The 23,641-nt window shown below is 48.0% G+C and overlaps 1 protein-coding gene across 2 annotated transcripts in view; it reads left to right on the top strand.

Annotated features, from left to right (window-relative positions):
- Window positions 1–23,641, top strand: part of KLF7 (KLF transcription factor 7) — an 85,760-nt gene that overhangs the window by 52,026 nt on the left and 10,093 nt on the right. For both annotated transcript variants that reach the window (XR_006888178.1, XM_046658023.1), the window contains exon 3: window positions 20,637–20,760. Coding sequence is in view for 1 of the 2 variants with exons in the window: in XM_046658023.1 (XP_046513979.1) it covers window positions 20,637–20,760 (124 nt within the window). In the remaining variant the exon portion in view is untranslated. The remainder of the gene's footprint in view (window positions 1–20,636; window positions 20,761–23,641) is intronic.

Here is a 23,641-nt window from a genome sequence, read left to right as displayed (position 1 = left end):
GTTTTATTGAGAAAACTCGGAGCATGTGTGTGACTGTGTGCGGGAGTAGTTAGCAAAGGCAGCTCTTATTAGACGCTAATGGCTGCTGGTGGTTTCCCATACTAATGAGATCTGCCATCCCCTGTCGAAAGTGAACAGGGGAGCCCTCCTCGGGGCAGCAAGCCCTGCTCTACACGATCGGATCGGCTCTGTGACATCATTTCTGCTTAAAGTGTCCTTGAAAAGGTGGAAGACTTCAAACTAGGCTAGGATGCTGGGGAGAATACTGCAGCGGTCCATGGATCTTAAGGAAACCAGCTAGCCATTAGTAGCGTTCACACTGAGAAAGAAAAGCTTATTGTCAGAGGATAACTAGAGAGCAGGTGTGGCACTATTTCTGCTGTCTCTATCAAAAGGGCCTGTTGTTAATCAGCCAGAAGTATTTGTCCACTACAGGACTTAGCCATTTGATTATGAGAAGTCACCAGAAGTCGGAACATTCCTCCATCGCTTGGCAAGTTTCATATTCTGCCTTTGCGCAGGGGTGGTTTTGAGGGTTTGTTTACTCTTTGTGGATGAACAACTGTCCATGTGTAGGATGGATTGTCCCTGGTCGGCTGAAGCAGGATATGGGGCAAAAAGCCCAAAGAAGTCCTGAGTGTTTGGCCTGTGCACGCCCCTCTCCCGCCCACAGGCTATGTCGTGAGTCTCTGGTAAGACCCGGGAAGCCCAGGCAGGGTCTTTAGGGGCTGGAGCCGTCACGGTCAGCCCCGGAGGCAGCAAACGCCAGCAACACGTCCGAGCCTCCTCTCCTCCTGCCCTTCTGGGAGGGCGCAGGTTTGTTCTTTCCAGTCTCCATGTTTATAGCAACAGTGGGCGTGCAGGCGAGCGGTGGGGCCCGAGGAAAGAGAAATTCCCCGTGGCTGCTCCGACCTTTTCATTCTCCTCAGTCGTGGAAACCTGATTTGCTAAATCTCACCTCCACACAGTGCTTCTGCCTCTTATATGAGGGGAATCAGTTGACAACCCTGGAAAAGAGGAAGCTGATGGCTGCCGGCCGCCCAGCAGAGCTGCTGCAAGCCCATAGTAAGCCTTTGTGCGAAGCAGACAAAGGTGCCCCTTCGCTGGGGCAGAGGCAGCCCTGGCTTGAGGAGCAGAGCTGGCTTCAGCCGCTCAGCCCTTCGGCCGGCCGCTGGCTCACAGCCTCACAGGGCCGCCTGCTTGCCGTGGGGACTGGTCCGCTCTGCCGGACTTCCTGGCCCTTCAGGAGCTTGTGAGGCTAATGAGGTTCAGGCAGGAACATGACAGTCGCACCACCGTTGGAGGGGTGTTGGGCCTTCTCTCAGTGGCTGGAGCGGCTGTTGTATGGACCACAAACCTTTTCGCCCCCCCCTTCTCCCCACGTGTGAGGTCATTAGTTCCCTAATGCGGCAATTCTCAGCTTGGGCCGATCTTGTCCCTTGGGGGACGTTTGGCGATGTCTGGAGATGTTTTTCGTTGTCATCTCTAGGAGAGGGGTTTGCTACTGGCACCTGGTAAGTGGAGGGCACGGAATTGCCCAGGACAGCCCCCCAGCAAGAGCCATCAGGCCCCAAACGTCACCTTGCCGAGGTTGAGAAACCCAGGCCTGGTGCCACCAGCTGCCCTTCGCTGCTTCTTAGCTTCCTCTGCAAGACTTGTGAAATGCGGCCTCGTCCTTATGAGACTTGCGGCCAGGTCTTGCCTTCCCTTTTGTGAGAAAATTGTCTAAATATACATCTGGCGTAATTTGCTACTCCTGTTTCCCCCTTGTGTTGGGAGAGAGATCTCCACATCTCTGTGAGACGCTGGCTTTCTAGATTTCACGTTCGTGAAGGCGGCTCTTGGCAAGCCGCTGCCCTCCCCTCTTGCTGTAAGCTCCTGACCTGTAAGAGTGTGAGATCTTGCTGAGGCAGGGGTTTGGATCCCAGGAGCTCTGGCTGGTGTGTGGGAGGGAGGCTTTTGGGGAGGAAATGGGCCTCACTGACCGGGCACTGACGACTGTCTCCTATCTGGCCCGTCACGTACAGCAGCCTCATCAAATCATGACAGTTGTTTCCTTGTTTTCAAGGAGAAAGTTGACTGTCAGTGTGGAAGTAAGACTGAGAATAAGTGTTTTCAGTTGGAAAATAGAACTTTTACTGGGCAACCGTGCTGCACTGTCTGTGCTCCTTGTGTGCACTTCTGGTCACCCGCTGTCTGGTTCCCGCCGGCACCGGAAGGAAAGCTCTGGGAAGCATTTTGCGTTCTCAGGGAGAGAGGCGCCGTCTCAGGTAACGGTGTGTACATGGCATCATCGACTGGACACACGCCTCATGCTGGCATTTGTCGGGGGACGTGCATGGCGCACTGGCCCTCCCAGCTGCATTCACATGCAGAGAAATAACGTTGTCAGACGTGTCATCCCAGATACAATGAACAGTGTGCTGTCATAATTGCGTGGCATTGTCCTTGCTGTTGGAGATAATACTGCTGACATTATTCTTCTCATACATGTGAATGTGGCTGCAGGGAGTACGTGACATCTGTGTCTTTCACACAGATTAGCTTATCCCTTGCCACTCAGAGGGATTGCGATCAGTGAGCTGGCCTCCTGGGGTCGTGTAAGTGCCGTGGTTTGGAGCCCAGTTGTTATCAGACCTTAGTTTTAGGCCCAGTAGGGAATTAGTAATATTTATCTTGATGACCTGAAGATGCGATGGTTATTTAGTCAGCTCCCTGAGCAGATGGGCTACAGAAAGGGTAGGCTGAGGCCTCCCTGCTCAGATCGGCCCTGGGAATGGGAAGCGACTGGGTACCATGCCCAGGGACGGCTGCCTCCAGTTCACTGCTTCATCCAAGTGAGAAAGCAGAGAGTAGGTCCCCTGTATTGATCGTTACAGCTTACACGTGCCCTCGAGGACTCATTTCCTTTAACCTCACTCACCTGGTGGGTAAATATTCTCTTTATTCCCATTTGATAGATGAGGAAACTGAGGCTCAGAGAATGATTTTTCAGAGGTTTCTCTGCTGAAGTGTGGAGCCTACCCCATTCTGTTTTTCCTTTAGAAATCAGTTCTTTCCTTGGGGGCCTAACTTAAAACAGAATATAAGTGAATTTAGCTGTGTTTATGGTTCAGCAAAATGAATGGCTTGATATTTGCCATCCTACTTGTCACATTTTACATGCTTATCATGTTTCATGTAAGTAACATGAGTTATTATCTTACGTGTCTAATATGAAAACAAATTCAGAATAGCTAAGAAAACTGAACAATTGCTTGGATATTCCTATATTCTGTTTTGATTAAATTTAGGAATCTTTGATCTTAGTTTTTTTTAATATATTTTAGGACTATTTTTGAAGATGCAAACAAATGCAGGTCATTGATTCTCTAAATGCTATCTCAGTACTAGTTCACTGACAAGTTTGTGGAGAGAAATCGTAAATAGAAACTTCTCCGTGAGCCCTTACGAGAATGCCCCTGAGCTGTCCTCTTTCCTTACTAAGCTGGAAAGTCTGAGTGGAGGTGCCTTAGAGAAGATGTTGGGGTAGCTGTGGGTGGATGGATCTTGGTGTGCAGGTGGATCGTTGTTGTCCTAGGCAAACCAGAGCTTTGCATGGGGAGTTTGAACAAATAATTTGTGCTTTTACTTTTATTTGTATAATAAATGTGGAGTTACAAGTTAACTCTGTTTTATCTCTTTTTTTGCCCCACTTTTTGGAGGATATTTATGGATATGTTAAATGTCTTAAGGAGAAAAATGCTTCATCGATACAGGAATTATAAATCCCCTAATGGGCAAAGATCCCAAACTCGGGCTGGGGTTCTGCTGCCGTGTGTAGCCGCCTCTCCTCTGTACCCACAAAAGCACGTGCTTTCCAGCATCGCCCAGAAGGGTCTACAGGAGCCTCTGAGCAATGGCTCTCACATTGTCTTCCAGAGATCTGAAGAAAGAAAAAATTTTAACCCCAAAACAGATCCCTGAAGGGGAGAGGGAGCAGCCTGTGAGCCCTGAGGGCTCCACTTCTTGAGGATTCTTTGCCTCTAGGTTTTTCTGTGTCCAAGCCTGTGTTCCCGTGCATCTTTGTATTTTCAAATTTACTTTCCCCTTGGATTTGTTCTCCCTACCAAAGAGATGACTTCACAATCGTCACAATTGGCAGGGCCCCGTCCCCACTTGATATTCGCCTTTTGCTTCCTTACAGTTTGCTGAGAACGTTTAGAACGCTTCCTAACTCACCTGTGTGTCTTTCCCCCTCACCCCCCACGGTCAGATCTTCAGTTTTCCTTGGTGTCCATTTTCTCCACAAAGAATGTTTATTACGCAAAGGCAGGGACTGGAAGCAATCCTTTTGGCTAAGGAAATCCCTTCCTGCGTCCTTCCCACTGCTGGTGTCACATGAGCTAGGACAGAGTTCTCAGGGCTTGCCGGCCGGTTACCATGAGCTCACTCCGAACATTTTTTTTTTAATCCGTTATGAGAAGAATAAAGCAATAATTAAAATTAACTGAACAGCTTTTGCTCTATTGAGGCGTTAAATCTTTGTGTAAACACAGTCACGTTGTGCAAACATAAGTCTTTTCAGCTGGCTGATTTAGACAGTGAAACCACGGAAGTTTCGAGGTCTCTGGGTCAAGGGTCCGTTCTGACACCATTTGAAAGGTCACCTGCTCATCTGTATCTCTGCCACGCTGCGCACAGGCCAGAGTGGGTAGGAGTCCTTGCTCGCCGCGGTGCAGAGGGGAGTCACTGGTGTTGGGCAGGTGGGGTCTGAGCCGGGGCAGAGGAAGTGCCCATGAAGCAAGATCGCAACGCAGGGGCGGCTACTAGCGATGCCCGGGCGCCCGGGCACGGAGATGCTCCAAGGTGGAGCAAATGGCTGTGATAAAATATAAATGTGTTTATTATTACACTGGGCCCATGCTGTATAATTTTACACACACTCATATTTGTGATTTATGGCCAGAGCTCCATACGGAGGAGAAGCTTGCTAATTTACCCAAATTGATAGGGAGGCCTCTGAAGATGATCCAATTGGAAGGAGCCGTAACTGAGAAGAAATGGTCTCCTAAAACAACCGGAAAAAAAAAAGAAAGTGGCTGCTGTGTCAGAGGCATCCTTTGTTCACTTATTGCGATAGAAGCGGAGCCTCTCTTTAGTGTCCCAGTGAGGCTCGCCAGGAGGAGCCTGCCTCCTTTCCCAGCAGCCCGGCCCCCGGCTCTGGTTCTGTGTCAATGCCCAGCAGCCTGCCCTTCCTGAGCTCTGCTGCGCTTGGAGGGTGGGACAGCTGGCGGCTGGGAGGCTGGTGCACACCTGCTACCCCTTTCTGGGGGCAGAGCTGAGGGGCTGCAGGGAAGCAGAAAGCTGAGAAAGCCGAGGTCCCGGCCAGGGTTTTGGGCATTCCCTTCACGAATCAGGCAGTGCTGGTGCTGTATCCATGTCGTTGCCCTCAATCCTCTCAAGGCAGGTGGTGATTTTCTCATCTTAGGAGAAAACAGAAGCCTAGAGGAGCCCAGGGATACCAGCTAGTAAGGAACCGAGCTCACTTCTCAGTCCAGGGTCTGACTCCAGAGCCCGCTCCCCTGCAGTATTCTGCTGGGATTTCCTGGGAAAGAAGCCAAGAAGGGGCACGGGAACCAAGACCCTCGCTTCCACCACAGCCCACCCACTTGCTGCACTTTCAGCCCACTTCCTGGTCATGGCAGCTGCTACCAGCATCGTTTCCTGCGTGTCTGTTGTCTCGGGACAGTGTCAGTGTTGAGTCTCTTGTTCGGGAGCTCTTCACGGGGAAAGCGCTCAGGAACCACATGTGCTAGTCCAGAGTGCCCAGGGCATCCGTGGCTCATGCCCTGTGTGGGGAAACTTCACACAGACAGGCCACTGCAGCCTCGGGGCAGCTTGACAGACGTTCTACCTGGATGCATAATTACAAGAGGTGGATGCTGAATGGCCATCTGCTCTTCATGGCAGAAATGAGGGAGGCACCCCTGATGCACACCCTACCTTTCACCCTATGCAGTCAATTTCCCTGTCTTGTTGGCACTACTTTCTGCCTGTGTGTTGCATTTGTCCACTTCTCTCTGTCTCTGCTGCTAGGAGCAATGCCATCATGTACCAGCCACTGGCTTGTCTCTCCAGACTGTTGCAGAACCTCCTAGAGGGTCTGCCTACCTCAGCTCATTTGCCTCTGCAGCCCTTTCTCTGTGTTGTAGCCAGAGTGATATTTGCAAAATTCAAATCTGATCATGGTACACCTCTGCTTAAAAAGTGGCAGTGGCTGCTGTGGTTCTCAGGATAAAGTCCAGATTCTCAAATGTGGTCTGGAAGAGCACTGTCCAGTGGACATAGACAATGCGACCCTCGTGTGTATTTATATATACTTTTTCTGGCAGCTTTATTTAAAAAGTAACTAGTACCAATTAATTAATTTTAAACACTAGACTTTATTTAACAGAATATATCCAAACTTATCATCTCAACATGTAATCAATATAAACAGTTATTACTGAGCTGTTTTACATTCTTTTATTCCATCCTAAGTCTTTGAAATTTGTTGTGTATTTTCCACTTAGAGCACGTCTCCATTCAGACTGCCCACCTTTCCAGTGCTCAGGAGCCAGGGTGGCTGGGCTACCAGACTGGACTGAGCGGGTCCCTACGGCCCTGAGTCTGACCCTGCCTGATCCTCCAGCCCCACTGTGTCTCTCCCTGTAGGACACACACACTGGATCCTCCTGACTGAGCTTCTGGGCTGAGTGTGGAGAGGATGTGGCAGAGGGTGGGGAAACGCGCCCTGCTGAGGAGCTTGAGGAAGGAGCCCAGCGCGGAGCCGTCTTCATCTCGCCTTCTCCCCTGCGGGGCTCCAAGCAGCTAGGTTGGGTTAAGATGAAGCCCTTGCTTAGCTGTCAGCCTTGGGGGTTTCCATTTTTGGTTTATCTTGGGCTGTGTCAGGCTAAACAGATGATTTTTAGGAAAGTGAAGGGAATAAAATGGAGAAACGCTGGTGCAGTTGATCTGCAATATGATTCTCTTCTGAGGAAAGTTGACAGCCCACCCCATGCTGAGGTCCTCAGTGAGCAGTGCTGCTACCTGAGCTGAAGATGAGGCCCCCGGCACCTGCGAGAGGGTCAGTGAGAGGTAGCTCACACTCCTGGCTTCTCGTCTCAGTAGATGACATTCCTTCACTTCCTTGTCTTTTAAAAGTTACAACACCTATTATATGGGTGCCTCTAAATATTTCTGACATTCATTCCAGCTGAAATATTAGTTTTATCATAAAATATTTCTGCAGGGAATGTAAACATTTATTCTGTTTTACTTGTTGGCATTTAAAGAAGAGAATGAGTTAGAGGTTAAGCATGTGGACTCTGCAGGTGAAACTGCCTGGGTTTAAATCTTGGCTACACCACTTATAAGCTGGCAAATTTGGTGAGTGGCTTACTTTCTCTGCCCCTCAGTTTCCTCATCTGTAAAATGGGGAAGGATGGTAGCATGTGTGTTAAGGGCTATTGAGAGGATGAGAAGAGAGAAAGTACATAAAACCCTTGGCCTCCTGGAGTGCCCAGCACATCACGAGTGCTCAGTAAATGCTAATCAATAGCCGGTTTCCCTGGGATTTGTAAACCACCGTCATTGGTTCAGGGTGGGTGGAATTGGGCTGCAAGTCCTGGCTCAGGATGATCGTTCAGGGTGTTTTCTCTGCAAAGATACATTTACTGTCTAGTTTGTGTTTCACGTTTTGCATCTTTCTCCCACACTTAGTTTTCTACTGTGTGTGTATCTTTGTAAGGAAGGAAAATACAGACATCTCATCAGGATTTGATTCTTCCGTCCACATATCCAGTAGAAAATGCCAAGTGTATTTCGGTGGATGACAGATGAGGCGTGGTGAGACAGACACCATATTTTCATGGTGCACGAGCTTTGGGCTATTTTTCTCTGTGTGGTGTTGGGTTTGTGCTGTCTCATCTAAACCCTTTGGCTTTCTGATCAATGACACATTGCCAGTTGAGGCACTGAGACTGGGGGTATTTCATTAAATGAAAGTCCAACCCAGGAGGTGGTCTGCTCCTGACACCCTAACCCTGGTCTCTAACCACCTTAGTGACACACAGGGGATTACAGCACTCTGTTTACTGGGAAGACACGTCAGGCACTGGGTGTGCCTATGAGCCTCCTTGCATAAAGAAGGAGTTTTGTTTGGAGTATTTTCATAGTCACCTTGCCTATCTAGTGCTTCCAGTATGCAAAGCACCTGCACAGACGTCGTCTCTCTTCATACTTCTCAGTAGTTCTGGGAGGCCAGCATCAAAGAAGGGGCCAGCCTCATTGTGCAGAGGAGGAAAGTGAGACTGAAGAGTATGTGCTCTCCTCAGCCACACAGTGGGTAGTAAGTGCCAGGACTGGAGGCCGGGTCTCCTAGTTGTGAGTTGCGTGTGGTGTGTTTTCTGCTAAACCGTACTTGCGCACAAGGATCCATTTACAGAGGCTCTGGCAACTTTTCTGAATAGAAGTGAGATTGAGATGTGAAATAATGTTTATACTGGAAGTTTTGGCCATTTGGGGATGTATTATTTTCATCCATCAGTTCTGTTACCCTTTGAATTAATAAGAATATAAATGAATCTCTTTGTGACAGAGACCCAAGCTAACAGAGGCTAAAAGAAGATGTAAGTTTTTTTCTCTTTCACATAAAAATCCAGACTCTCAGGCAGCTGTGCTCTGGGAAGTTGTCAAAAGCCCAGACTCCTTCCGTCTGTTGGTCCCCATCCCTGGGTCTGTATCCTTAAGGACTTGCTCATGTCCATGCAATTCAAGATGGTGACCCCCAGGCCTGCTGTCCAGGAACCTGGTTTTCATGCAGCTATTTTGAACGTGAGGGGGAGAGGATGTCCCAACCTTTCAAAGTACAGCTTGAAATTGCACTTGTCATTTCCACTCCCATCCCATCAGCCAGAACTTAGTCATATGTCAACATGCAACTGCAAAGAGCTGGGAAATCGTCTTTATTCTGGCTGGCAATGAGCCCAAATAAGATCGGGGATTCTCTTATTATACAAAAGGGGAGAATGAATATAGGACATGGGCAGTTGCACTTGGCTCTTAGTCTTACAAAGGGTTTCTTTTTGGCCTGTAATGCAGACATTGTAACGTGAAACACTTGAGCTCTGGAATTCTAGATGGGCAACATGGTCAGGGAAAAATCCTGGTTCACTCTAGCACACTCACCTTGCAAAATCAAAATAACTGCATGAAAACCAGTTTCCTATGGAAGACCAGAAGTTCTGAAAGGAGACTTAATTTGCGTTTTGCATTTTTTGAGAATAGTGCGTTATTGGAATAATAGGAAGTGCCTGGCAAGTTAATAACGTGAGAGCACAAGCCTATAGGGTCATGTTAACCACATCTTCATATTTCTTGCACTTTTCCCCCCCTCGAAAGTGTAAAGTCACATTGCATTGACATTTTTTTTGTCCCAGAATGAAAATTCAGTACAAGAATGAAGGGAAAGTATTTTGTAGCTGTGGGGTTAGCACAGATAAAGTTAAGGCTGTTTGAGGTTAGAGGGATACAGGCTGACAGATTGTGTGGGGGTGCCTCTACATATGCGGGTGTCAATATGTTTGTGTTAAATTGTTTGCAGATTTGGGGGGAGAGGAAAGTCGTGTGTGTTAATGTGGATTCCATGGGTGGCTTCAATTATTGGGTTTTCTTCCTAATTATTCCTATTACAGAGCAGCAGAAAGAGGATGTAGGAGGATCTAGGTTAAGGTGCTGAAAGGACTAGTAATATCTGTGCAAGTTCCTCACATCAGCTTAGTCGAGGGTCTTTGGCTTGTCTCCGGTGTTCTGAGTCTTGGAAGTGCTCAGGCGAATAAACCTGGCCTCTGCCCTTGAAGGGACTGTTTGGTTTTGTGAGGCTACAACATGTAAATCAATTCCTCGAGCAAGATGATAAGACTCTCCTAAAGGACGCTATATGGGAACAGAGAGGGCGGAGCGCCCAGCCCTACCAGGACTGGCCTAGGACCAGCTCCCTGGGTAAATGCTTTCTGAGGCAGAGCGCCATGCATTCAGCTGGGCTCCGAGGGCACAGATAAGCAGAGACGTGGGCTCTGACCTCAAGGCAGTCAGTCTCCGGAGGGGACAGCTTGTCATAAAGGCCCCTCAGGGTCGGCTCTTACCTCCTCTCCAGCCCATTCCTGAATCCCTCCTCATATACTCTCCCTCACCTCAGCTATGACAAACTGCTGTCTCGTCTCTGTTGCCTCTCCCTGAAATGCCCGCTGCCCTTGGCGCTGCATCCTTAGAGTTTCAATGAGGTTTATCTCCTCTGAGATGCCCGCCCTAAGGGTCTGCGGGTCTTAGGGATCCCCTCCTCTGCAGTCCATGCCCACGCATGTGTGGGACACGTGGGGCTTGTGCTGTTTGTAGGCATGCATAGGGGCTCCCGGGGCCCCTTCACGCGGACACCCTTTCCTGTAGCTTTCATCTCCAGCAGTGTCATCGCTCGGCACCTCTTGGAACTAATGATTCCTGTGGGTTGAATCCAACTTGTCACGCAGAAGAAGCTACATTTTCACCGTCAGTGAATGAGACCAGAGGTCTGAGTGTTTGGCCGCCTGCTCACTGGTGGGCAGAGACGAGGTGATTCCGAAATCATGCATGCTGGCATTTGTGAGTCTGGAGGGCGCGCTGGTAACAAAGATTTTTCTGCTGTTGATTTTTGATTCATCACTGATCTATTAATTAGCAAGCAGCATATTGGGTACATATAAGGTGCCTGAGCCTGTGCTCGATACCGTGGGTGATGACAAGGGGCAAGTGAGAAAGCATCCAGCCCAGGGCTGGACACACTGCACACTTAATTGGTACTGAGTGAAGTGGAGGTATAAGACGTCCCAGTTTTAGGTGCACTTTCCATGTAATGTAGGTGGGAGAAGCAGTACAAGAGATCAGGGCACAAAAGGGTAAGTTTCTGCAGGAAAACCCAGACATGGCTCTAGTTTCCTGAGCAGGAGAAACACTTCAGGCTGGGGTGACACATGGGAGACAGACACATCGTGAGTAGAGCACGTCCAGGAAGCAGGAGAAGCTGAGTAAGGGGTCTATATGATGAGAGTGGGTCGTTAGAGAAGGAAAACAAATGTGATGGTCTTGTGGACATCTTTTCCTGAGTGCGTAGTCAGTGGGATGTGAAGAGCATCGTCTTAGTTTAGCATTTGTCAAAATAAGAAACTGAAATTTTCCTTTTGGGTTATTCTGTCCTTAGACTTCAGACTTGGGTAAGGTATATCTTTAGGTTGCTTTGGCTAATGGGGAAATTCAGTCTCAGAAAAAAAGGATTTGATCATCTTGGAAGAGAGTTATGTAGACAGATAGAGGTTTTAAATCTTGACCAATTTAATATTTGTCTTCAAAAGTTGCTAGGGGGTTGGATCCATCTCTATTCAACTTGCATGGCAGCTGGCCCAGGGGAGGGTCCCTTTCTACATAATCTGATGTTAATTGTCCAATTTGGGCTTCTCGAGGATTGATAAAGTTACCTTTTTGCTGTTTAATTTTGGGGCAAATTCCCTTGTGAAATATTGATATACTTGAACCACTTCTTTTCCACCATTTGCATTTGATTCTACATGGAATAACAATTAGCATTAGCTTAATCAGAACAAATTCAGGATGCTGAAGCCAATCATTTCTAATAGCCTCCAAAAACAGCTCTGAGGTGGTTTTTGTATTTTCCACTCCTAGGGGTTTTCTATACCATTGGTCCATCTCTTTTCATATATATCACATATGTAGCAAAAATTAATTTTGCATCCTAATAGTAAATGATTCAGGCTTATATTTGCCAATTTTTAGTTAGTGAAAAAAAAAATTCAGTGTACCTAGGACAGTAAATCAAGCATCATCAACTAATGTGATATGTGCCATGGGGAAACTACCATGGGTCCAGATCTCCAGAGGTTTGGCCTTCCCTCCCCCCGCCCTCTGCACTGGACCTCCAAGCCCCTCCCTTCCCCATGATGCCGGGTACCCAGTCCTCTCACACTGACCTCAGCTCCCCAGGAGCTGTCAGGTACGTCTACCCGCCCTCAGAGCTGTGTGCTCCACAATTACCCTTTTTCTTACTATCACCCTCCATGTGAGAAGAGCGAATCTCTTGCTATAGTCACCTGAAGTTGCACACCTGAGCTGCCGGCCTCGGCTGCCGGTCGGGTCTTTGGGGGAAGGGTCCCTGTTCTGTGTTGGTTGCTTCTCCATTGGAGACCATCCTTTCAGAGTGGCTTGCTGATCGTTTTGATACTAACTGAGCTTGGAACATGTTGTGTGGAACTAAAGTAACATTTCTTCCTCTTTATTCTTAAATTTTAAAAAGTGGTTCAAAGATGAATAATTTGGTTGTTGTGGTGGTAATAGACTGCTCGTGCCTGTGTCCTCTGCACTATGGCTGTCTTCCCATCTGGATGCAGAAACCAAACATCGGCCGTGAATTTAAAATTTTTAATTTTTAGTAATCAAATGCCTACCTAATTACATCAAATTGAGTTGTGGAAACTTGGCTTACAGAGAATACCTTTCCTGCTAAATCAAAGATGTGTCCTACAAATTAGTTTCCAGTAAATTCACGTGGGGTGGTTGTCATCTTGACAGGAAAAAGAATGTTTTAGCAACTTTTTTCTTCAAATTTAATTTATATCCAGCTTCGAACTTTATCGTAACTTTGGTAACCACCAAAATATACTTAAATTTCCAAATTGACATTAAATTTTCTTTGGATTTATTTTTTAAAAGCTGATAAAAATAATTTTAAAAATTAATCTTGAACAACAACAACAAAAACAAAAAAGAATAAAAACCAAACAAGAGAAAAAATGGAAAAAAGCCAAAATTAACTAAAAGCATGTAGTTTCCCCGAATGGTCGTGCTTACCTATTTCACAGCTTGAGAATGTATGGCTTCAGGTATGAGGGTTGAGGTCTAAATTTTTCAGGAGGTTCTAATCTTTTGAGAATTACAATAATACCTATCTTAAGAGTTGTGGGATTCTGGGCTTTTTTGGGTGGGGAGAGGGGGTTAGTTATACCTCCCTTAGCCCACTGAAAAATATTAGAATACTGTATCCATTTTTAGTTAAATAAGAAATCAGTTTGATTTTGAGAATATTCTGATACCCTTGGCTTATGGGGAGCATGCTGCGGTGTCTAAACCACACGTGTTGGAGTCACAGGTTGCACACTGCACAACTCTAATTGCCAACAGCTGTAGTTATTCCAACATCTGGGATGGTTGCCATTTTTCATGACCAGCCCAGTCTTCCTCCAACGTTTCAAACAAATTCACCAAAAATCTAACACTTCACTTCCAAAGGAATGTTTTGGTAAAAGTTGACAGTCCTTAGAAATGGAATATGGCCACAAAGATTTGTTTAATCCTGTTTGTTTCCTGGTTTTGCTTCACAAGGCAAGGTGGGCCTGAGAGAGGGGGTCCAGGGCGAAGCTTGGGCCCCTCTACATCTCGTGGGAAACCCTGTGCCTTGCCCTGTGCACAGAGGTGATGGAGGCCTCTGCTCCCATAGCCTTGTCTGGCCTCCTGTGTGTCTGCAAACCCACCATCACTGTAATAACAGCTCTCATCCATCTGGGACTTTGTAATTGACCAGTCACTTCTACGTACCAGATTCCACTGAGTCTTTGTAGGTGTTGGGGAAGCAGCACAGGTTTGTTTTATTCCTTCCCCACACAGTTAAGGACAATAAGCCCTGAAGAAGAAGTTAACTGACTCTGCAAGGCCACATTGCTATTACGTGACAAAGTCAGAACTGGAAGAATCTGTTTTGGGGTGACTAGACCACTTTTTGGTGGCTAGTCATTTTTTCTCCACCAGAGCAGTAATTCAGGTTGCATAGAGGCATCGAGGGACGCCCTAACGGTCTGCGGGTCTTAGGGGTCCCCCCCTCCGCAGGCCCAAGCGCACGCGTGTGTGGGACTTGTGGGGCCCGTGCTGTTTGTAGGTGTGCACGGGGCTTCCCCGCCTGAGGCGCCTTCACACGGACACCCTTTCCTGTAGCTTTCACCTCCAGCGGTGTCATCACTCAGCACCTCTTGGAACCAATGATTTGTGTGGGTTGAATCCAATTTGTCACACAGAAGAGGCTGAATGAGACCATCGGTGAATGAGACCGGAGGTCAGGGTGTTTGGTGGCCCGCTCACCCTTGGGCAGAGACGAGGTGATTCCGAGATCACGCACGTTGGGGTTTGTGACTCTGGAGGGCGTGCTGGTAACAGAGCTTTGTGGCGGTGGTCCAGGCTATGAGGAGTTAACCTGACCTGGGCCAGTAATTGTTTTTTCATTGTTTTAAAAATTAAAAAAATAGAGTCAACATTTGAATGTTCTGCAGAAAGACTGGTGCTTTGTGTCAATGCAATAACTCAGGTCCTAGTATCCAGTAGGCCATTGAGTGAGCAAGCAACGGATGAATGAAGAAATCAAGATGGAACATAAATAAAGGAGTACATGTTTTATATTATGTTATAGTCATAAATGCTTTTGAGATTCTGGAAAATAAAGCCATGGTCTGGTTTTCCATCCATCACCTCATCTAAAAACCTTGAAAAAAGAAAACATTTACGATTCAGCTGGAATCTAAGAGGAACTCTGAGCCAGTGTTCCGAAGCAGAGTTAACAACTTGGAGTATTTTTCAGTTGCAGCCCATGCACCCTGAGAAGAGATTGCCAAGCGATGGAGTGATGTGCACGGCTCACCCTTTCCCAGCATGAGGACAGCCTGGTGACCTTTTCTGTCTGGGTGTCTGTTCCCTGGGGACTTGCAGTGTCCATGCTGCTTGCTGCATGTGACATGAGAGCAGTCGGCCCACTGCGCTGGTTTCCTCTCGGAGTACTGGTGGCAATATAAACCCATTACAAAGGATCTTTCTCTTTCCATTTCCTGGTCTGTGAAATGTCCAGTTCCTAATGCACCTCCTGAAGAGACCAGGACTTTGACATGCCAAGATCACAGAGATCTAGTAGCCACATTTTTAAAAAAAAATTTTAAGAAAAATAGATAAAATTACTTTTAGCACAAATCTGGGCATGTCAAAGTCCTCGTCTCCTTAGGAATTGGATTCGGAACTTGAAATTTTGCAGATCAGGAGGTGAATGCAGAAAATCTGCGTTAGTATTATTTTCCAGGGCGTTTTAAACCTGGAATGCAGGATTCGGGCACACGTTCACATTTCCTGCTACAATCTATATGTTAAAGGCAAATTTATAGTGCGATGCGTCTGACGCATCACTTACGCTCTCCCAAACACACGCTCAGCAGGAGTCTTCACTGTGAGTTCCACCAAGTGACACACCCGGTGTCCCAGAGGGGACGTCGCTCGGAGATGTGGTCCCCGGCCTGAGATGAAGGTCACAGGAAGATTGTCGGATACTCCTCTTGTCGGCTGGGCGGATGAGGAAGAAGTGGAAGTGACCTTCGATGGTGGAGGATCGCCTAGTCCACTGTAGAGTTCCACATTTTCCGCCCTGTCACTGAGGAGTGGCCAGCTTTAAACGAGGCAGTAAGCGTTTTCTACCTCATGCCAGTTCAGCGCAGAGAGAGGGACTGAGGCCACAGGTGTGACCGGCCCCACTGTGCATCCATGGGTGTTGGTGGCAGGTTGGGGTGCTCTGTCCATCCAGCGCCTTCCACATCGGGTGTTCCACAGGATCAAGCCGGGCCCTGCGGTAGTGCTGCTGGGATCACAGTGACCAATGGATGCCTGCATGAAGCTTGTGCTCTAGAGGGGGCAGAGATGGTGGTACCTGCACACCATGCACAGTCTAAGGTCAAAGTGACTAAGTGGTATGGAGAATCTGCCGTTTCAGAGAGGATGGTGAGGGTGGGTCTCTCTGAGGGGGAGATGTGTGAGCAGTGGCCTGAATGAAGTGAGGGAGCTAGAGTGTTCCAGGCAGTGAGGGTAGCAGGTGCAAAGGCCCTGAGGTGGAAGCATGGAGGTGGGGCATGATGATGGGGTGGGGTGGGGTAGGGGTGAGCATAGAAAGGCGGCCAGGGGCCAGGTCCTTAGACTCTGTACTAGAGGACGTGTAGGCCTGTGGCTTTCGTTCTGAGTGACGGGAAGCCACCCAAGCACTTACACCTTAATTTCTTCCCAACTTTTTTTGGGTCATGAACTTCTTTGGCAGTCTGGTGAAGCCTGTGGAGCCTTTGCAGAATAATGCTTTTAAATGCATAAAATGAAATCCAGGCCATGTCAAAGAAACCAATTACATGGAAATATAAAGATTAAGGTCCCCTGTAAGGGACACACAGGCTCCGATTTCCATTTTCGAAGGATCGCTAGGACTGCTGTAGGGAGAATCCACCGTGGGGCTGGAAGGGAAGCACGGAGACGGGAGCTCGGAGCCACGCTGCCTCCCTCGTCCTGCGGGCGGTGGTCTCCACAGCAGGGCTGTGCAGCACAGGCATTTTGAGTGTAGGAAGAAAAACATGTAACTTCTATTTATATTTAATTGTTTCTCATTCTTTTAAATTTCTGTATTGAATGCATGTTTTGTAATATCCTAATATAGTAGAACATTAGTACATTTATATAATTCACAAATACATATATTGGAGGTGCATACTCAAAAAGTATTTATGCCATGTTTTTTGATCAAGCAAACTTGATGGTCACGATGTTGGGAGTTACTCTGTAAGGAACTAAAAAAACAGCCACACTGGTTCAGACCACATTCCATTTCTGAGGCCATTTTGTGGGAGACTGTGAATTCTTGCCAGGATTCAACCTTGCTAAATGTCAGTCCTGTTTCTCAAGCATCCTTCACTCTCCTTAAGCCCTTGTGTGGCTATACATCTGTTCACACCTGATTAGACCGCCTGCCGCTCTGAGGTGTGAGCTCCCCCAGGGAGCAGGTTTCCTGGGTAAATTTCCAGAGAGGAAAAGTAGTTCTTGCCTTCCCCCTAAAATCCAGGGGGTTCTGAAGAGCGGCTTTCCAGCACTGAACTGCGTGCGAGTTACGCCCCGTTGTCCCTCCGCTCTGCCGCGTGCTGCCCTCGCTTGCGCGCTCCTGGACAGGGGTCCCAGTGGGTGCAGCCTCCCTCCCACCCACCTGCCCGCGTGGACCTCTCGTGAACATCTGTCCGCTCTCCACGTGCAGTGAGCTGAATGGTGGGCATTGCTCCGGTGCCTACATCCAGTGCTCTGTGACCACTTCTGTTTTATACCCAGAAGTAGTATCTGGAGTGGAGCGAGGAGGGAGGGGAGGGTGACGGAGGTGAGGCAGGGAGCTCATTTTGCATGAAATCTGCTGTGGCTACAGCTCAGCTGCCTTCTCCTTTTTCTCCTTCCTTCCTCCTTCTTTCCCTCCCTCTCTCCTTTCTTTCTTCCTTCTTTTATAAAGAAAGCAAGCCTTTATAAAATGAGCAGAAATCCTCAGCCAGGCTGTTGGGGTGGAAACTGATGGGTTGTGGACATAGGTGGTCCCTCCCCCAAGATCAAGCAGTGGGTGCCGGTGCCCGGGGAGGTGTCGTCCTGGCCAAGTTGTGACAGAGAAGTTCGCTGAGCTGCCTTGTGAGTAGACAGTGTCTATGGAAACAGGCGTAGTATGCAGAAATGAGGCCAGCCTTACCCTGCTGTTCTTGAGCCCTAAATAGGAAGTCTTATTCCCAATTCTTTACATTTTTCTACCTCTCCGACTTCTGAACTCTCTTATTTCAGGCACTGCTCCTTCATTTGGCTGAGTTCTTTCTTGGTTAAGTTTCTTATCAGTAAATATTTGCCGAAATGGCAACTTGTAGGTAAATTAATCAGACACTGGAAAATAGCTTGATGCATCACTATGATATAACTTGCTAAATGCTCAGGGCTTGTTCTGCGTAGCACCTGGATGAAGCAGGAAACAATGTAAGTGCAATTCAGAGCCAAGTCAAGCCGTCTGCGTCTCCGTCTATACCATGACAAAGGGGACACTGAAGTAGCCGCTGGATAGGACTGCTCCAGAATTAACTAAGAGTCTACATTATTTTCTGGGAAGTAACTAAATCTTTTATGTTATTTGTCAAAATAGAACAAAACTGGCTAAAAACATTCAGCAAAGGGAAAAGCAAACAGCTCGAAATAAAAAAAATACCCCAAGACCTCCACTTGGCTCTCCATTTCTCCCCGTCCTTCCAGTGTCCTTCAGAACGTGGTGGCCTGTGGCGGGCAGGCCAGCTCGACTGTGGGATTGATTCCAGGACTGGAGGTCTCTGCTGGTTGCTGTAGAATGCCATGGGGTGTTCAGAGCGCCTGCTGCGTCTGGGGCTTGTTTGGTCCCTTAGGTTCCAGTTTTACCTGCATTTGAGGGCTTTTAAGGCAGAGGGCATTATGAATTTCTAAGTCTTTGGTGCCTGACTCTCTCTTTTTGTTGTTTGCGATTTCCTTGAAGTAACAGAGCCTTGTGTGTCATCAATAACATTAGGTAAATGATGCCAACGCACCCCTCTGAGAGGGCACCTCTCTCTCCACCTGGGGTCTCTTTGTTTCCTCTTCAGCGTCCCAGTCATCCAGAGCAGATCTAAAGAGCGCTCCGTTTTTCCGATCCCTCTCCACCAAGGTACTGAGAAAACGTTTAAGCTTAAAAAGACTCTGTTTCCCAATATTTAGGTTGCCCAGTGTGAGTCAGACTCAGCTGCCTGGAGCCTGAGCTCAGAAGGTCTTTATTGACAGCCGGTTAGACCCGTCTCCTCGGCAGCCTCCGAGAGCGGGGCTGGCGCCGAGGACGGGAATTCAGACAACTTGAATATTTTCCTTGTGCTTTGGGTCAAGCCACGTGTCTTATGCGTGACCACTTGTTTAAACCTCACAGTGAGCATGGGAAGCTCACCCCATTTGACAGATGAGGACACTGAGGCCGAGAGTCGGTCATGAACTCAAAAGGATCCCAGGTGTGCTGACTCCAAAGGTGATTTGACACCTCCACGCTGCTCCCTGTTCTTCAGCAGGTGCAATTTTCTAAAATTTGACTTTAAGGATCCAGAAGGTGAACTTTTAACCCTGCTCAGTGATCCTTTTTTTCTTCTGCTTTCCAGAACTGAATGGGCTTCCCCCTGTGCCTCCAGCCCTCCTTCATGTCCTCTTGGTTCTCTTTAAAAGAAATGCCTGTGTTTCTCATTCCCCTTTACGGGTCTTAAAGAGCAGTGGCTCACTAGGGCACCGATTTAATGAAATAAAATTTTTGGTCCTGTTTGGTTCGATTCTAGGTGATACAAATAAAGAGTTGTGAACGCTTTGTAGTCAAGTTTAAAGGGAAGGAAAAAGGTGGAAAGAAGAAAGTGGATCAAGGACAGGACCTGGACCGGGCCTTCTCTGCTGCCTAGTGAAGTTGGTGCTCTTAAAATGGAGAGGTAGTGGGACAGCTGTGGCACTGTGGATCGTAAATTCAGGGTTTGCAGTTTATAAGTTAGCAGTTGTGTGAATCTTGATTGTTTCAGACACTGCTCTAATTAATATGCAATGTATAAGTGTATTAATTTATCCTCTCCACACCCTTTGAGGTGCATACTGTTATTTTCTCTAGGAAAACAGAGGCCTGGGAGGTTAGACAGAACGTTAGACGGAACTGAGGGCTGAGCCCTGGAAGCTGTCTTCAGAGCTCCTGACCGCTGTGCTAACCTGCCTCTCCGTGCAGGGCTCAGTAGCTCATCATTTCATGGTGTTTTAAAGATTATTTTTCTTCTTAATTAAAACCAGCGCACCGTACAGTTGGAGGGGGAAATATTTGTCGTGTTTGGTGACAGACGTTGATGAGTTAAAAAAAAAAGGCCTAAGGAAAAGTCATGTACTTTCTCGTACATGTTCCTCCATCTGTATTTACTGTGCGAAAAGGTCACTTGAGCACAAGAGCTCGAATTTCATGCTTAGAAGCAGCTTCACTGTGGCTAAAACCTTGCTCTACAAATTGGCTTTAAAAATATTTTGTAATGTGTCTCTCTCTCTAATATGAACACTCAGGAATCATTAGGTTGTGGGCTTCTTAAATAGGACTTTTGTGAGTGTCTTTTACCTAAATGCCAGGAATCGCCAAGTGATTTTTGCTTTACTCTCCAGTTGAAGCCCTTAGTCGTGACCGTCCATCCACTCACTTTCTGGAAGGAGCAGTGGTTCTGGGAGACCTGAGCTGCTCGCCTTGTCAGTCAGCTGCATGGCTGCAGTTTGTGGTAGGAGGGGTGGGGTGGGAGAAGATGGAAAAGGCTGAAATGGTAAATTACTGGAGGTTCTAGAGAAAAATAGAATTAGAAGCATTTGTGGTTCAGATGAAAATAGCACATTTCCTTTCTGCTTGGACTGTGGGTGTCAAAGTGCTCCAGGGAATAGAAAATAAGTAAAAATTGATCCCTTACCTGTCGAAGGAAATGCTCTGACTCTGGGAACTGAAATGACAGCTTCAGATTTGAGGATCTTGGGAAACCACTTTTGAAGGTTGAAAAAAAGAAAACACCAGAAGACTAAAGAAAATGTGATGTACCGCATTAGGAACTGTAGCCTTTCCAGAATGACTTATACGGCCCTTTCCCAAGACCGACCAACAGGTAGCAGAACCCGATCAGGTGTGTGGCTGTCTTGCCCCTGTGCTGACCACGGTTGTTCCTCTCTCCCTGCAGGTGAGAAGCCTTACAAGTGCTCGTGGGAAGGGTGCGAGTGGCGTTTTGCACGAAGCGATGAGCTCACGAGGCACTACAGGAAACACACAGGTGCAAAGCCCTTTAAATGCAACCACTGCGACAGGTAAAGGGGCCGGGAGCTGTGGGGCGGGGCCGCTGATGGGGCGTGGGAGGGCGGGCTGTCTGGTGCCCTGGGATTTGTCCCAAGCCCCTCTCTCAGGGACTCAGGCCTGGGAATGCCTTTTACTTCTCCACTGAGAAAACCGATAAGGGTGCCTTCTTGCGTGTAATCCAGAGATGTTGTGAGTTTTTGATTCAGTTACATGGGTGTTTAATGAACCCCAGCTTTGGACCTGGAGCCGTGTTAGTCACTGGTATCAATAAGACATAGTTTCTACCCTCAAAGAGATGATGTGACAGGTAATTTTAGCATAACATGAAAAGTATAGGATGGAGAGTGGTCGCCTGTAGCTGCTTCTTCCGATCTCTTTATTAACATCAATGCCATTTCCCTCATCCTTAATAACATGAAAGAGCAGAAAGCCTGCTGAACGGAAGGAAGGTTGGTCGTAAGGCTTTCCTCTGAAGCCCTATTAGAAATGAATTTACTGAAGAGAGTTCCCCTTCTTTAGGGGCCTGGGCCATCTTTCTCCTTTGAAAAGAGGTACAAAGGTCTAAAAGATGGTGAGGCTTTGAGAATTCATCCTCTAATTCCATTTCAGACCTTCAGCATTTGATGGTGGAAGAAAGAGCACGTAGCAACAGATAGTACACGAGTAATAGTATCTGACAGCCCTGGCATTATCAGCCAATAAACCCCAAAATGGAGACTCTGCAGGCCAAGGTGAAGGCGGGATTAGGTTTAGACATAATCAAATAATGAGCTTGCATCTGAGCGTGTTATCCTTCTAATCCTATTTCTGTGTTTAAAAGGAAGCTTAAGAAAATTAACCATCTTTTTAATGTAATACTAAAGGTCTCGGTTATGATGAGAAAAATGCTTCTAATACGATAAAAGCCCTGAAAGCCTCGGGCCGGCTTGGCCAGCAGCTGGAGGGACGGTGGGAGGCTGTGCAGGATGTCCGCGGAGGCCTGGCTCCGGGAGGAAGTGTGATGGCCTTTGCATCCTGCGCCCGCCCTGTGCCGGCGCCTCGCCCGGCCTTCGTCCGCAGCGCGTGTGTTTGCAGGGCAGGCAGCAGAGGCCAGGGCCCCGGTGGCCAGTTGGCTTGGTGCTCCTTTAAGATGCATTCGTGTTTTTCCTCCTTTTTTCCCCTTCTTCCTGAAGAGGCTATTTTCCTCTTATCTTCATTCTTTGAGGACTAAATAAAGCCCAGTGCCTCCTGGAGCCCAGAGATAACCTCCCGCCCCAGGGCCAGGAAGCTGTTCCCTGGGAGCTCTCTTCTGAGGGAGCACAACCTGTTTTTTAATTTCCACCCCATTGCCTAGAAGTCCCCCTGAGTCAACAGCTGTTGACTACGGATGATACTCCAGTGACGGGTCTCCGTGCTTGACGTCTCCCCCAATGCCCTTCTCAGGTTTCCCCGCTTCCTTCCTCTGTAGCCCTGGCTTCTAGTGAGGAGGCTGTGTAGATGTGACTCTGTCCACAGTCCTTGAGGAGGAGCGGTCCATCAGCTGGGCTGAAGACGAATGCTTTGTGAGTCCTCAAAGCCCGTCAGCAGGTGCACACAGTCGGCTGCCCTGGAGGGAGGGGGGGACACTGCTTGGAGGTGGTGTTATGGATTGCCATAGTCCTTGGGAGTGGACAGACAGTTCTTACAGGGAATTGCCAGAGTTAGTATTTCTTTCTTCAAATCAACTCACTTCTTGAGGAATTTACACCTGTCCAGCAGTTGACATATTAGGATTAGCTCTCACCATTTGTGTGGTTTATGTGGAGAAGTATTTCAAGCCGACTGGATATTTCAGTGAAGGAGATGCCAGAGATGGGTAATTTGGTTAGTCTTTTGCTTTATTTTCTTTGTCAAAATATGCTATGGTTTCTGGAGCTAGAAGTTTGCCGAGCAGATGGCACAAATTCTGTGACATGGTGTTTGGGGAGGTTGCGAGCAGCCTGGAGTCCTGTGGCATCGGCCAGTGGTCAGTGCTTTTGCTGCACTGTCAGAGCCCAGGGGCCAGATTCTCACTCGCGTGTTATGACAGGAAGCACCTTGCATTTCGATTGCGGAGACTGTGCTAAGAATGGAGCCGGTCTGGGAGGTGGCGCAGGGGCCACGGGCATGGTCCCACAGCAGACGAAAGGGAAGCGTGGAGTGGCCAGGGAGCTGGCCACCGAGTCCTGTCGGTACCACGGTGGGGATGAGCATAAGGAACCTGCCTCGTGCCTCTTATAATTCAAGCTATCACACTGCCCGATTTGGAGGCCGAACTAGGATTGGGGTTTCCTTTCTGTAAAGCGTGTACGAGTCTAACTTACACTTGGATTTTGCCTCTAGGGTAGATTAAAAATATAGATGAGTTTTTGTTTTGCTAACATTTAAAATTGCTCTATGCCACAAAAATCACTGTATTTCTGGTTTTGTCTGCAAAAATCTGAAGATCTGGCAACAGTGGGCTTGTGTTCCCACAGGGCGTAACTTTCTGGAGCTGATGGTGGTCACCGGCTGTTCGCGATGGCCGTGTGATCGCTCATTTCCCTGCTCCCACCACACCCTACGGTCTCCCCAGTGCCAGGCGGACCGCCAGTTACCATAGACCATTGTGCTTGCGCTGTCGTCCCCTCTTGCAGAAGGGCCGTGTTCCTTCCTATCCACATCTTATCAAAAGTGACTCAGAGAGCCCAAAAGTGCTGTGTGTTTCTCACACGTGACTCGTTGCACTCGTTTACTTTACCCACCTGGCCCTTGAAGACTTGGGGTTTTGTGGCCTCCGGCTTCAGGTTGGGGCTGGGGAGAAAAAGCGAGGTGGCTCTACCATTTCCTTGCCTTCAGACTGAACAGTGCGCCCACTGAGTGGCCCACTGCTGGAGGCCTGAGGCTGGCCTCTCA

This window comes from Equus quagga, chromosome 4 (assembly GCF_021613505.1).
Source record: "Equus quagga isolate Etosha38 chromosome 4, UCLA_HA_Equagga_1.0, whole genome shotgun sequence".
NCBI classification, from domain to species: Eukaryota; Metazoa; Chordata; class Mammalia; order Perissodactyla; family Equidae; genus Equus; species Equus quagga.
This window is presented reverse-complemented; position numbering and strand designations above follow the sequence as displayed.